The sequence below is a fragment of the Eleutherodactylus coqui genome, chromosome 7 (assembly GCF_035609145.1).
Source record: "Eleutherodactylus coqui strain aEleCoq1 chromosome 7, aEleCoq1.hap1, whole genome shotgun sequence".
Taxonomy (NCBI): Eukaryota; Metazoa; Chordata; class Amphibia; order Anura; family Eleutherodactylidae; genus Eleutherodactylus; species Eleutherodactylus coqui.
Genome location: NC_089843.1, coordinates 218,445,450 through 218,458,600, shown reverse-complemented (window position 1 = coordinate 218,458,600; position 13,151 = coordinate 218,445,450). Strand labels below are relative to the sequence as shown.

Below are 13,151 nucleotides of genomic sequence, written 5' to 3'. Positions count from 1 at the left end.
GAGTTTTTGATTGAACCCTTTCCAATCCACTGTCTGACCTCTGAAGACATTGTGATTTAAAGCTGTACAGCTCCGATGTTGGAAGACGTCCGTCTGGGTTCTCTTACTGTATATTGCCAGCCTCTCTGCTGTCGGAGCCTATCCAACGTATCAGCTCATGCAGTACTGGCTTTAGCCAGCAGATAGCGCTGTTGTATAACGGCAGAAAAAGAGTAAGCCCCCTAGGAAAACCAGAATACAAATTGGATTGGAAAGGGTTAATCCTCATGCATGTGTTAGGATAGCTCGCAAGGGTTTCCCATTAACTTCAGTGGGAAACATTGCATAGCACAGCATGCAAGTGTCATGCCGTGTCTTAAGGTCGCATTGAAAACCACGGATGAGATAGAACATGCTACGATTTTTTTTTCCCACCTAGATTTGATTACCGTGCGAGTTTTGTGCGCATCGCATAAAACTCGCACGAAAATATTGCTCGTATGAAGAAGTCCATAGGGGAAAAGCAAAACTGGAGAGTTTACCTATAGCAACCAATGAGATGCCCATCATTCTACCCTTTTCCTGCAGGTGAACGCCTGACGTTGTATTTGCCATTCCTTCTGCACATACCGGCAGTGCATTTGCGTTCGTGAACAGGACGCATCAATGTAACGGCAACAGTCCCTAAAAATGTCCAGTCTGGTAAAGCAGATAGCAAGTGTATCTGCAAGAACCACCAAAATTCTATATAAAGCCTTAACTCTTTTGTGCGTTACCTTCCTGCTAGTTCTTGGATCACTGCATTAGATTAGATAATGACAAACATCACATACATCCGGTATTCTCTACCTGCACTTGCCAGGCTGTTACCAAAATTGAAGGGTGGAGCTGGAGCAGAGGAAACACTGAGATTCCCAATGTTAAAGTTTAATGTAGGGTTAGCAGCTAGTCCGAACCCACCAAAGTTAAACCCAGTGGTGTTGGAGTTCGCTGGCTCAAGCCCTCCAAATCCTGACGAGTGGGAAGCATGAAGAAAAGTGGCAGGAATTAAAAAAAAACAAGTTTAGAAGAGAAGAGAGAAGTAAAAATGTACAGATATGTGAGAGAGCGACATGCACAACAGTCATCTTACAGCGAGGCTCGGCATTAGAGGATCCTCGTCTTCCACAGTCTTACCGCATCTGTAGGCGTGCGATGTTATCCGTCTACCTCTCTCGGAAAGTAGGAAGCCTTCGAGATGGATCTTATTGGGCAAAGTAACTGAAAGCTCCATCGTAACATATTGTGGAAATAGACATGACCTCAGTGGGTTAATAAGCGTGTTAACCCTCCGGAGGCATGCACTAACATGGATGAAAGGAAACAGATGACTAGCTCAGTCTTATCAACTGGCCGTCATCATCATCATCAGTAAGGCCTGAATATCACATGGAGCGACCTCACCGATGTTAGAGACGTGCGTTAGACGAACACAAAAGGATGCGTGATCATAATACACTGCATTACCGCCAAATCCTGTGGTTGACGCTGTGGTAGTGGCTGTACCAAAGCCGAAGCCCGATGTTGTCTTCGGAGTGAAGTTTCCCAGGGAGAACCCGGTGGTGCCTGTTGGGATGGAACGATGGGAAATTAATCATTTCTGTACACAAACAAGTCATATAAAAGGTCAAATCAGAGAAAAAAGGAAAAAAAAAAAAGTCTAATATGGAACGGTCGGTTTCAGGAATCTACTGTTTGTCAATGACACGCGTGCCATGGGTGTCCTCTCCATCAGGGGGCAGCACCTGCTGATGTGTAGTTAGTTGGGGCTCCTTTATCGAAACTGCCTAGTGTTGCATTCAAGTGGGCGAAAAAAAGTCGCGATACGTACAAAACACGCACGAAAAAAGAAGCCGCTACCTTCCATCGGTCTGCTGGTGTGGGCGATTCTTCTCTCGCATGAGAACAGATCAGGCAGATGTGCGGCCTCTTCCGCAGCACACAACTCGCCCCATGTGAATGCACCCCAACAGTAAGGCTGTCCTTGCTGTGGGTCCGGGAGTGCTTGGAGGTCGGCGGTGGCCACTTTCAACATCTGTGACGACGGAGCTCATCAAGCCCTAAGAGATACAACACTGCCGGACACAAATACTGCTTATCCCCCTTCCCTTTATTCTGCAATACATGATAGTTAAAGTGACTCCAGTTTAGGGATAAAATTCTGTCCCAGAGCAGCAGGGGTCGGGGGGTACATCACTGCCGCCCCACGGCTTCCCAGTCCTGTTTTCTGCCGTCCAAGATGGCCTAACACCCCATTTACACTGGCAGATGATTGCTCAAACAAGTTTGAGTGACGGTTTTGAGCGATTGCCTTTGCATAGTCTATAGTAGCTACTTAAGAGCTATTCAGGCAGAGCGGATACCACTGCTATCGCTCGGCGAACAATACAGCTGTTTTGCATATGCAAACAGCTGCATTGTTCTCCGCGCTTACAGCTCACGTCCCGCTGTGAACTACCAGCGGGACACGAGCTGAAAGAATCTTATCTGCGCTGCCGACTGTGACAACAGCCTGCACCGCTGATAAGAGTTCATCGCTCAATTGCAGAAAACTAGAAGTGAGCAAGGAACGACCCCGTGCACGGAAACTGTTTAGACATAACGGTTATCGCTCAAAAGACTGCTTTGAGCGAGAATTGTTGCGTCTAAACGGGCCTTATTGCACTGTTCTTTGATTGGCCAGCACGGATCACATAAGCAGCTCTGGCCAATCAGAGCGCAGGTATACTGTACATTAGTAGTCTAACACGACCAATGTACTGTGGGGATTGGGTAGTCTGAAGATTGTGTTGGCAATCTCGGACGGCCAGAAACAGAACTAGGAACTATCGGATCGGGGGGACGTCAGAGAGTGATAATTAAAGGCATTATACCCCCCCCCCCCGCCCCTTTAAACGGTTCCTGGACGACCATTGTATGTGGAATAGAAAGAAAGAGCTGCTGGACGCCGTAAACCACCTGAACAGAAGCTGTAACAGTCCACGGGGTCCGTCCGCTGCTCCTCAGGTCCGTCTAAAGGACGGAGACATTCGGCCCGGGAGCCTCTTTTTCTGCTCCCCGAAGTGAACAAGAAACCGGAGTGCTGAGTGCAGCTGTGAAGCCACCGAGGGCTCCTTTACACGGGCGTCATCATGCTCCACACCATGTGAAGGCAGCCTCGCATCACTGCGGGGGATGGAGGGATCCCTGCCGCCGGGGTCACAGCCCAGCGCTGAATACAGGGAACAGGAGCTATATAAGAACCACTATTAAAACGAAGGAGATCTACCCTGCTCCTCCAAAAATAAGACCTTCCCTGAAAATAAGACCTACCCCGATTTTTCTGTGAGGCTTGAAATATAAGCCCTACCCCTAAAATAGGCCCCAGCTGCATTACATGAAACAAAAAAGGAATACTTACCTTTCAGACACGGTTCGGGTCCTCCCGCTGCTCTCCGGAGCTCCGCCGGGCATTCTGCAGGCCTCGCTCACCCACAGAAGATCACTGCCTGGTTACGGGATTCATAAATCCGGCCTCCAGGGAACGATGGCTCTGATTGGTTCTTTGTCCAATGCTCAGCCAATCACAGACATCAAGTTGTGGAGGTGGGTATCATGAATTGACCAAGCAATGCCGTGGCTCAGCGTGTCGGAGCTCTGGAGAGCAGCAGGAGGACCCGGACCGAGCCTGCTAGGTAATTATAAGACATCCCCTGAAAATAAGGCCTAGCACTTCTTTGGGGGCAAAAATGAATATGACAGGGTCTTATTTTCAGGGAAACACGGTAATAAGGCCGCTTCCAGCAGATGTAAATCTGACATTAGGCCGGTCTTACATGTGACGACAGTCGTCTAAGTGACAGCGCAAGTGCCGAGGTCCCCGCTGGACTGTTGGCGCTCGTGCGGAGCGTTCACACAGGCAGATCACCGCTGACTTCTCGCTAGCGGGGAGCGTTTACCCTCAGCGATTTAGTGACGGTTTTCCTGCTGGTTGAAAAAGTTAGCGACCAGCGAATTGTAAGCGCTCAGCTACGCCCGTGTGAAGCCGGCCTTAGTGCCCACCCACACGGGCGTATTACCCGAATCGTCAACGCCAATCGTCACGCAGCCCGACGCTCCATGCGGAAGAACGTCCTATTCTGGCCGCTATCACGCGATGTCCGCTGCCGTCGGGCGACATACGAAGCGCAAGCCGCACCCTAGAATCTGGGACATAACTCACGCCTGAAGGACTTTGTGCGCCAATCTTTGTTAGCTTTCAAGACCTCCGCTTGCTGTCAGTGAACGGTCGGGTGTATTTAGCGCTCATTTTGCGGAGGCGCGTTAGTTGCGGTACATTATGCATACCGTTTCAGGCGCCTCCTTGCGTATTCTGCGCGCCCCCGCTGACTTCAATGCGCAGAAAAGATGCGCCCGTGTGACGAACACGCTGACTTCACTGCGTATTACGCATGCAGAGACCAGCGCACTTCATACGCCGCGCAAATACGCCAATGTGAACGAGCCGGGCTTCCGCATACAGGGATGTGCCGGGAATTCACCGACAACACCTGCTGATCACATGTCCTCGGTCACGACAAGCTCCTCTCTGCTACACCATGTACATAAGTCACACACTCCCGGCTCCCACTTACCCTGGCTGGCTGTGGCCCCGGTCGCGCTGCCGAAGCTGAACGCCATATTGCTGGCGGGCCACACAACCGCTTCACAGGCGACAAGATAGTGAAAAACGCGCTTCGCGAGGCAACAAGACGCTGGTTGTGCAATGCGCATGCGCACGTAGGTCACGCAGGAAACGTGCCCACCAGTCGTTCTCTTATAACGTCACCGGCCTTTAACGCCATTTTGGAAATGGGCAGATCGTGTTGACAGCTGCTGTGATTGGTTGGCGTCACTTCTGGGGGAATGTATGAAACTAAACGCTTGTGGTTGTTGCTATAAGGCACCGTTTTTACAGATCTGTGTACAGAAGCTGGAGGGAATGTTTGCCTTCACTACCCAACAGCCCTGGATAGTCAGGGACAGCCTGCAGACTTGTGGATTGTTAAAGAAAAACTACTTCTGAGCAGTTTCTTGATTTTTTAATGAAAAAAAAAAAAAGTATTTTAGAAAAAGTATTTTAGAAAAAGTATTTTATATTCTGAAACTGGGCGTCACGCTGCCGTACGCGGGATATTGGGCGGTCGCACATCTGCGGTCATCAGCAGCGCTCAGAAGAGACTGAATAACGGAAATAATCAGATTGCTGGGGCAGCTACCAACTACGGGCGCATTGCCACTTCCAATGCCACATCAAAGTCTGCACCCAAATCCGCGCTACTGACTATTATACCGCTGTGGAATTTTCCCGCGATGCGGGAAACTAAATAAATAAGAAGTTGCAAATCGCAGCAAGCTCTATCTCATGCATGCTCTGGCATCGCAGCGCCCATTGTTTGCAGCAGGGCTGGTGGCAGCAGCGATCATGTGCCAGGTGCAAGGTCTATCTTGCATCCGCAGGGCGAGCGTGATATTGCACTTGCCCATGTGATAATAGCCTCAGTGGTGGTGAGGTGAGCACTGGTGGTAGCAGTCCTTGGGTGAGCAGCGCAGGTGGCGCAGAACGTTGAGAGTGGGAGGAGCCATGTAGGCGTGGACATCTTTTTATTTTAGTGTATAAAGGACATTGTGCAGTAATGGAGGCCAGGGGGATCATTAGGAGTCAATTTGGGCCATGCGGGCGTTATCAGAAAACCGCACGAGATTTGTGCGTTGAGAGACGCGCAAACATGACCACATTCAAAAGAGTAGGGTTCATTTACATGAGCGTTTTTTTTTTTTTTTTTTTTTTTTTTTAATGTGCAGGAAAAAAAAAAATCATGGCTTATCCGATCTTTGGGCGTTACTTCAAAACGCCTGGCCCACTGTTTTAACCCTTTCCAATCCACTGTCTGACATCTGAAGACATTCTGATTGAAGGCTGTACAGCTCCGATGTCGGAAGACATCCGGCAGGGTATTCTTACTGTATATAGGAGGGGGAGCATGTCATATACTGCAGTACTGGCTCTAGCCAGCAGATGGCGCCATTGTATAATGGCAGAAAGAGAAAGCCCCCTAGGAAACCCTGAATCCAAAATTGGATTGCAAAGGCTTAAACGGGGCCGGGAAACACGTGGCATGGATGACGACTTGAGACATTTTGGACACAAAAACACCTCATGTCTGTGGGCACTTTGCATGTTGGCGAACACGTTATCGGGCAGATATTGCGCTCGTCCGTGGGAGCTTAGCCTTAATGCATCCTATGGCTTCATTATTGCTGAGTACCGGCCCTTTTACACTGAACTCGAAGCGAATGATTCCCGTTTGCCAGAGAGAGCAAGCCGTGACGTCATCACCCGCTCGTTAGCGCTCGTGCAGATCATCATTGGAAACTGTGAGCTTCTCGTTCGGCGTTTCACATTCCTATCTTTATGCATGATCGTGCACCAAAGATCCCCGTAGACGTCATTGTGAGGTGCGCAAATGTGCGCATAATACGCAAGGAAAAACGTGAAACACTGCGGAATTGCGCCAAAAAAAAGAACACATCTAGGACTTGTTAACCCTTACAATTTGTGTGTTTGTGTGCTGCGGGCAGAAACAGTACAGTAAGGGCGGCTTCACCCGGTCGGGAATGTCGCACGAATCAGGGGGTTGCAATAGGCACAAAACTGCCGCTAATTTGAACCCCATTCTTTGGGTGGAATCATATACAGTACATGATAAAGAAAAATGGCGGCACGTCCTCTCTATTCGCGTCCCTCTAAACAGCAACCATCGTTTTCAATGGGACAGCAAAAGGCATCGCACGGCGTGTGAGGTGCAAGCGAATGCCATGCAAGGTCTCCCACGGGAAACACCTGCCGGTCCTCCGACGCCGCGCCGCAGGATCGCTACTTCACACAAGTGACGGGAGGCTTGCTTCCGTGTAAAAACACACAATGGCGAGCGCAGTATCAGTTTCTCGGCCCGATATCGCGTTCACCCGTGTTTGGCTAGTCTAATGCCAGTCTCACACGGGCGGATTCCAATTGCGGAATCCGCGACAAAACGCGGGCATTGTAAAACATCTAAAAATCCCTGTTTCGCTCACACGAATAGCGTATTCTGCGAGCGGAGGAAAAAGAACCGCCTCATGCTGTATTTTGCCGCGTATGGGGCGCCGGTACCAGCGGCATCGCTATGCGACCGCTCGTAAGATACACACAGAGAAAAATATAAAAAAACCACCGTGCATGAGCCACGGCGGGCATGCACAATGCAGAAAATTCGTGTGTGCGCAGGCTCGCTGGTTTTCCCACCTGCGCCCAAGTTTACGGGAAACCCTGTGGCCGAATAGCTCCGTCTCAGGAGGGAACTGAACAGCGCCGAGCCGCTTGGTTACCGCCGAGCCGCTTGGTTACCGCCGAGCCGCCTGGCTTTAAGACGGAAGAGTGTTTTTTCTTCCGGTATTGTGAGCAGTCTGCCACAGAACCTCCAATGCCAATGTAAAACCACCCTGAAATACGCCCCGTTCATAGCACAAAAGTTGCACTGAGGTATGCACAATCGCGCGTGAAGCAGCAACTGCTGGCTGGCATTAGACTGGCACTGAGCTGGGTGCCCCTGAGACCTCCACAGTGCCTAGAGGCCACTGCTCTGCAGTTGGCACTGATCTAGGTGCCCCTGAGACCTCCTCAGTGCCTAGAGGCCACTGCTTTCGAGTTGGCACTGAGCTAGGTGCCCCAGGGACCTTCTCAGTGCTAGTGGTCCCTGCTCTGCAGTTGGCACTGAGCTGGGTGCCTCTGGAACCTCTTCAGTGTCTAGCAGCCCCTGTTCTGCAGTTGGTATTGAGCTGGGTGCCCCTGGGACCTCCTTAGTGCCCTGTAGCCCCTGTTCTGCAGTTGGCACTGGCTGGCACCAAGCCGGGTGCTCATGGGACCTCCTCAGTGCCTAGTAGCCTCTGTTCTGTAGTTGGCACTGAGCTAGGTGCTCCTGGGACCTCCCCAGTACCCAGTAATACCTGTTCTGCAGCTGGCACTGGCTGGCATTGAGCTGGGTGACCCTGGGACCTCATCAGTGCCTAGTAGCTCCTGCTTTGCATTTGGCACTGTCTGGCACTGAGCTGGGTGTCCCTAGGACCTCATTGGTGCCCAGTAGCTCCTGTTATGCAATTGGCACTGGCTGGCATTGAACTGGGTGTCCCTGGGACCTCCTCATTGCTCAGTTGCTCCTGTTCTGTAACTGGCACTGAGCTGTGTGCCCCTGAAACCACCTCAGTGCCCAGTTGCCCTTGTTCTGCAGCTGGCATTGAGCTGGGTGTCCCTAGGACCTCCTCATTGCCCAGTTGCTCCTGTTCTGTAACTGGCACTGAGCTGGGTGTCCCTGGGACCTCCTCATTGCCCAGTTGCTCCTGTTCTGTAACTGGCACTGAGCTGTGTGCCCCTGAAACCACCTCAGTGCCCAGTTGCCCTTGTTCTGCAGCTGGCATTGAGCTGGGTGTCCCTAGGACCTCCTCATTGCCCAGTTGCTCCTGTTCTGTAACTGGCACTGAGCTGGGTGTCCCTGGGACCACCTCAGTGCCTAATTGCCTCTGTGCTGCAGCTGGCACTGAGCTGTGTGCCCCTGAAACCACCTCAGTGCCCAGTTGCCCTTGTTCTGCAGCTGGCACTGAGATGGGTGCCCCTAGTAGTCCCAGTTCTGCAGCTGGCAGTACCCTGCAGTCGGCTTCCCAGACAGTCGTCATTGCCCTGCGCCGGGAGAGGGGGAGAGAAGCTCTCGGGGAGGAAAGTGAAAGCGCCGGTGTGACAGGATGAGGAGCCCCGCGCCCTCCCAGGGCGGAGAGCAGAGGCGTCGCCGGGAGCCCAGTGCGCAGCGCCAGTGCTGAGCGGCAGCCCCTCCCGGACGGCGTCCTGACAAGCCCATATTATACCGGCTGAGGTGGCCCTTCTCCGGAGCGCCCTGAGCTCGGCGGTGACGAGGTCCTGCCGGACGGAGGCGGCTATGGCCCGCTGGAGCATGTACACCTGCGGCGCGCTGTCCCTGCTGCTCCTCATCGTCAGCGTGGTGCTGCTGGTGGCGCACACCTTCATGGACACGGTGGAGCGGCAGGTGAAGAAGGTCAGTGGGGAGCGGCGGCTTAACCCCTCCGGGGCCGGGGGGGGCTGGGCACCTTTTAGGGATTTTACCCATTTGGTGCTTTTAATACACTATTTTCTAGTGTAGAATCTCTGTTCGGGCGCCGTTCACCATGTTTTACGCGGCCGCGCTTCGCACAGGTAATCCGCGCTGAATAACACCGCCGTGGATATCCGTCTTACGAGATTTTGTACGTTTCTAGTTGTTTATTTTGTAAATTAGTACATTATAATAAAGCACAGTTACGGGGTCCTTGTTTTGTTTTGGACGCTTTGATGTAGAATTTGCATAGTCTCGTATTATATGGCGAGGGTTTTGCGTGGCGTCGGCGGACGGGCGTTCTTTTTTTATGCTTATATATATGTTCCATTTTTGTGCAGATTCTGCACGGACGGCTTCCATTGAAGTCAATGGAAGCTGCCCGATCGGTGGACCCTCTGCAACGAACATTATGGACAGGTAGCGGATTCCGCATCGTCGCCTAGGAACGGCGCGGGGGAAAAGATTTAGAAAAAAACTCTGTACTGCGTATGTGCGAAGGCGAGTCGCTGGATACGTCCGCAGTACAGATTCTCCAGCGGCAGCTCAGGTACGCGCGGACCCCGCTGCTAGCAGAGACAGATGCAGAATCTGCCTCTGCAGTGTGTAGGTGGTCTGAGAGAAAGTAGAAGTGGTTGAAAACTGGCTCTGCCTTCTCCTCCGGGTCCTCAGCTGTGACTAACAGCCTAGTACCCGACCTGCTGGATTACAGGAGCAGAAACTTTTATCCTGTGCCATGTTTTTATCATCAGCCGGGATTAAAGCCCAGTTACAAGCGCTGTTTTTTTCAGTGACCGCTCTGGAGATTGCTGAACACTCATACTTGGCAATTTTTGGTGCAAGCAGCTCTGCTGCCGTGCACGTCGCGCTCTCGCAGCTCTGCTGCATGCACGTCGCGCACTCGCAGCTCTGCTGCCGCGCACGTCGCGCTCTCGCAGCTCTGCTGCCGCGCACGTCGCGCTCTCGCAGCTCTGCTGCCGCGCACGTCGCGCTCTCGCAGCTCTGCTGCCGCGCACGTCGCGCGCTCGCAGCTCTGCTGCCGCGCACGTCGCGCGCTCGCAGCTCTGCCGCCGCGCACGTCGCGCTCGCAGCTCTGCCGCCGCGCACTTCGCGCGCTCGCAGCTCTGCCGCCGCGCACTCGCAGCTCTGCCGCCGTGCACGCCGCGCACTCGCAGCTCTGCTGCCATGCACGTCGCGCGCTCGCAGCTCTGCTGCCTTGTTTTTCCATGTTAGCTGCATGTGATTTAGGAACTTCATCAGCTTGCTGAGGAGACATGTTCACTCATAGCTTTCAAATATAAGTGGCAAGTGATTTACAAACCTCATCTGGTGGCTGAGATGACGTCGCGGCTTGCCTCGGTGTCATGTAAGCTGCATTAGCTTCACGGCGGCGCTGAACCCTCTGTGGTGACATGTTTGTAAGACAGCGACTGTTTGTTCCAACACTGGACAATGGTTGACGATTAGATGAAGGCTGGACTGGTGTTGACGGTATTAGCACTTGAGATGGCATGATATCACATTCAGGAGATATGAAGATAGTGGTGAAGGACTATGCTTCACAGATGTTGGTCAATATGCACCGCCAGCTATGTATGTGGACATTTGTGAGGTGTCATTTATTGGAGTCTCTACACAGGTGTGCAGCTGTCTGACAACCAGGTACAAACTGGTTGACTGAGTACTGCTGTATCCATAGCAACTGAGGGCTCAGGGGTTTGTGGTGGATGTAGTCTTTCCATAATTCATCATTCAGTGCAGAAAAAGGATAAAGGACCTGTGATGACGTCACCGCTATGTGATCAGGAGGCGGAATTAAGCCGGTAACGGTACTGGTGCATCTTGTCTCCACTGGAAGAAAGGGTGGAGACATGGGTTAGACAGGTGGAGTTACAGAGGAGGGGGCAGGCAACACCTGCAAAAGTGTATTGGCTGTTCCCTGCACAGAGCATGTCACGTTCCGCCTCTCCCGGCTGTGAGAATCTACAGTGCCATTAGGATCTATTAGCGGATGGTTCTAAAAGTTGATATTCTTTAGCCTTCATGCTATATTATACAGTGGGTTTGAGTTTTTTTGGGCAATACCCCTCCACTTCCATCACGTTATTGGCTAGGCAGTTTATAGCTGTGTTCGTGCCATTGTCTTTGGATTGCAGAAAGTGGTGACCGCACTCCATATTCATGTAATAGCGTGTGAAAGGGGCCATGAACAAACCTTTAACTTCCAAAGTGATACTTTTAGAATAACTTGTGAAATGATACAAATTGACTGATTTACAAAACACAGCTGTTCTCAAATGTCTTTTTTTTGCAGTTAGGAGCCAGCATTCAGCTAAAGGGGAAAGATTCAGTAGAACTTGCATTTTATTCATTTATATACCTGCTTTCACCATAAAACTATGATGCTTGCACTTTAGACAGCGTGGTCAAGCTTTAAAGGGAACCTGTCACCCTGGTCGTGTTGTGCAATCTATGGGCAAAATGTTATAGAGCAGGACGATCCAATCAGATATGTAGTTTTATGGGGAAAGATTTAGTAAAACCTTTATTTTCTACTTTTATACTGCTGCTTTTTCTGGGCTTAGGAGTCCAGTGGGCGGTCCTATCAGTGACTGACCTCCATTCCTGTAACAGTGTGGGCACTAACAATCGCTGATAGGACCGCCCACTGGACTCCTATCAGTGACTGACCTCCATTCCTGTAACAGTGTGTGCACTAACAATCGCTGATAGGACCGCCCACTGGACTCCTATCAGTGACTGACCTCCATTCCTGTAACAGTGTGTGCACTAACATTCGCTGGTAGGACCGCCCACTGGACTCCTATCAGTGACTGACCTCCATTCCTGTAACAGTGTGTGCACTAACATTCGCTGGTAGGACCGCCCACTGGACTCCTATCAGTGACTGACCTCCATTCCTGTAACAGTGTGTGCACTAACATTCGCTGGTAGGACCGCCCACTGGACTCCTATCAGTGACTGACCTCCATTCCTGTAACAGTGTGTGCACTAACATTCGCTGGTAGGACCGCCCACTGGACTCCTATCAGTGACTGACCTCCATTCCTGTAACAGTGTGTGCACTAACAATCGCTAATAGGACCGCCCACTGGACTCCTATCAGTGACTGGCCTCCATTCCTGTAACAGTGTGTGCACTAACAATCGCTGATAGGACCGCCCACTGGACTCCTATCAGTGACTGACCTCCATTCCTGTAACAGTGTGTGCACTAACAATCGCTGATAGGACCGCCCACTGGACTCCTATCAGTGACTGACCTCCATTCCTGTAACAGTGTGTGCACTAACATTCGCTGGTAGGACCGCCCACTGGACTCCTATCAGTGACTGACCTCCATTCCTGTAACTGTGTGTGCACTAACAATCGCTAATAGGACCGCCCACTGGACTCCTATCAGTGACTGACCTCCATTCCTGTAACTGTGTGTGCACTAACAATCGCTAATAGGACCGCCCACTGGACTCCTATCAGTGACTGGCCTCCATTCCTGTAACAGTGTGTGCACTAACAATCGCTGATAGGACCGCCCACTGGACTCCTATCAGTGACTGACCTCCATTCCTGTAACAGTGTGTGCACTAACATTCGCTGATAGGACCGCCCACTGGACTCCTATCAGTGACTGACCTCCATTCCTGTAACAGTGTGTGCACTAACATTCGCTGGTAGGACCGCCCACTGGACTCCTATCAGTGACTGACCTCCATTCCTGTAACAGTGTGTGCACTAACAATCGCTGATAGGACCGCCCACTGGACTCCTATCAGTGACTGACCTCCATTCCTGTAACAGTGTGTGCACTAACAATCGCTAATAGGACCGCCCACTGGACTCCTATCAGTGACTGACCTCCATTCCTGTAACAGTGTGTGCACTAACAATCGCTGATAGGACCGCCCACTGGACTCCTATCAGTGACTGACCTCCATTCCTGTAACAGTGTGTGCAC

At 51.5% G+C, this 13,151-nt stretch overlaps 2 protein-coding genes across 2 annotated transcripts in view; one reads left to right on the top strand and one right to left on the bottom strand.

Annotated features, from left to right (window-relative positions):
* Window positions 1-4,789, bottom strand: part of NUP54 (nucleoporin 54) — a 29,910-nt gene extending 25,121 nt beyond the window's left edge. Inside the window, exons 1-2 of the mRNA XM_066574400.1 lie at window positions 4,632-4,789; window positions 1,486-1,584 (exon numbers count right to left, since the gene is read on the bottom strand). Of these exons, the coding sequence (XP_066430497.1) occupies window positions 1,486-1,584; window positions 4,632-4,770 (238 nt within the window). The 5' untranslated portion in view covers window positions 4,771-4,789. The remainder of the gene's footprint in view (window positions 1-1,485; window positions 1,585-4,631) is intronic.
* Window positions 4,790-8,770: 3,981 nt separating this feature from the next.
* Window positions 8,771-13,151, top strand: part of SCARB2 (scavenger receptor class B member 2) — a 54,284-nt gene continuing 49,903 nt past the window's right edge. The window contains exon 1 of the mRNA XM_066574399.1: window positions 8,771-9,119. Within this exon, the coding sequence (XP_066430496.1) occupies window positions 9,003-9,119 (117 nt within the window). The 5' untranslated portion in view covers window positions 8,771-9,002. The remainder of the gene's footprint in view (window positions 9,120-13,151) is intronic.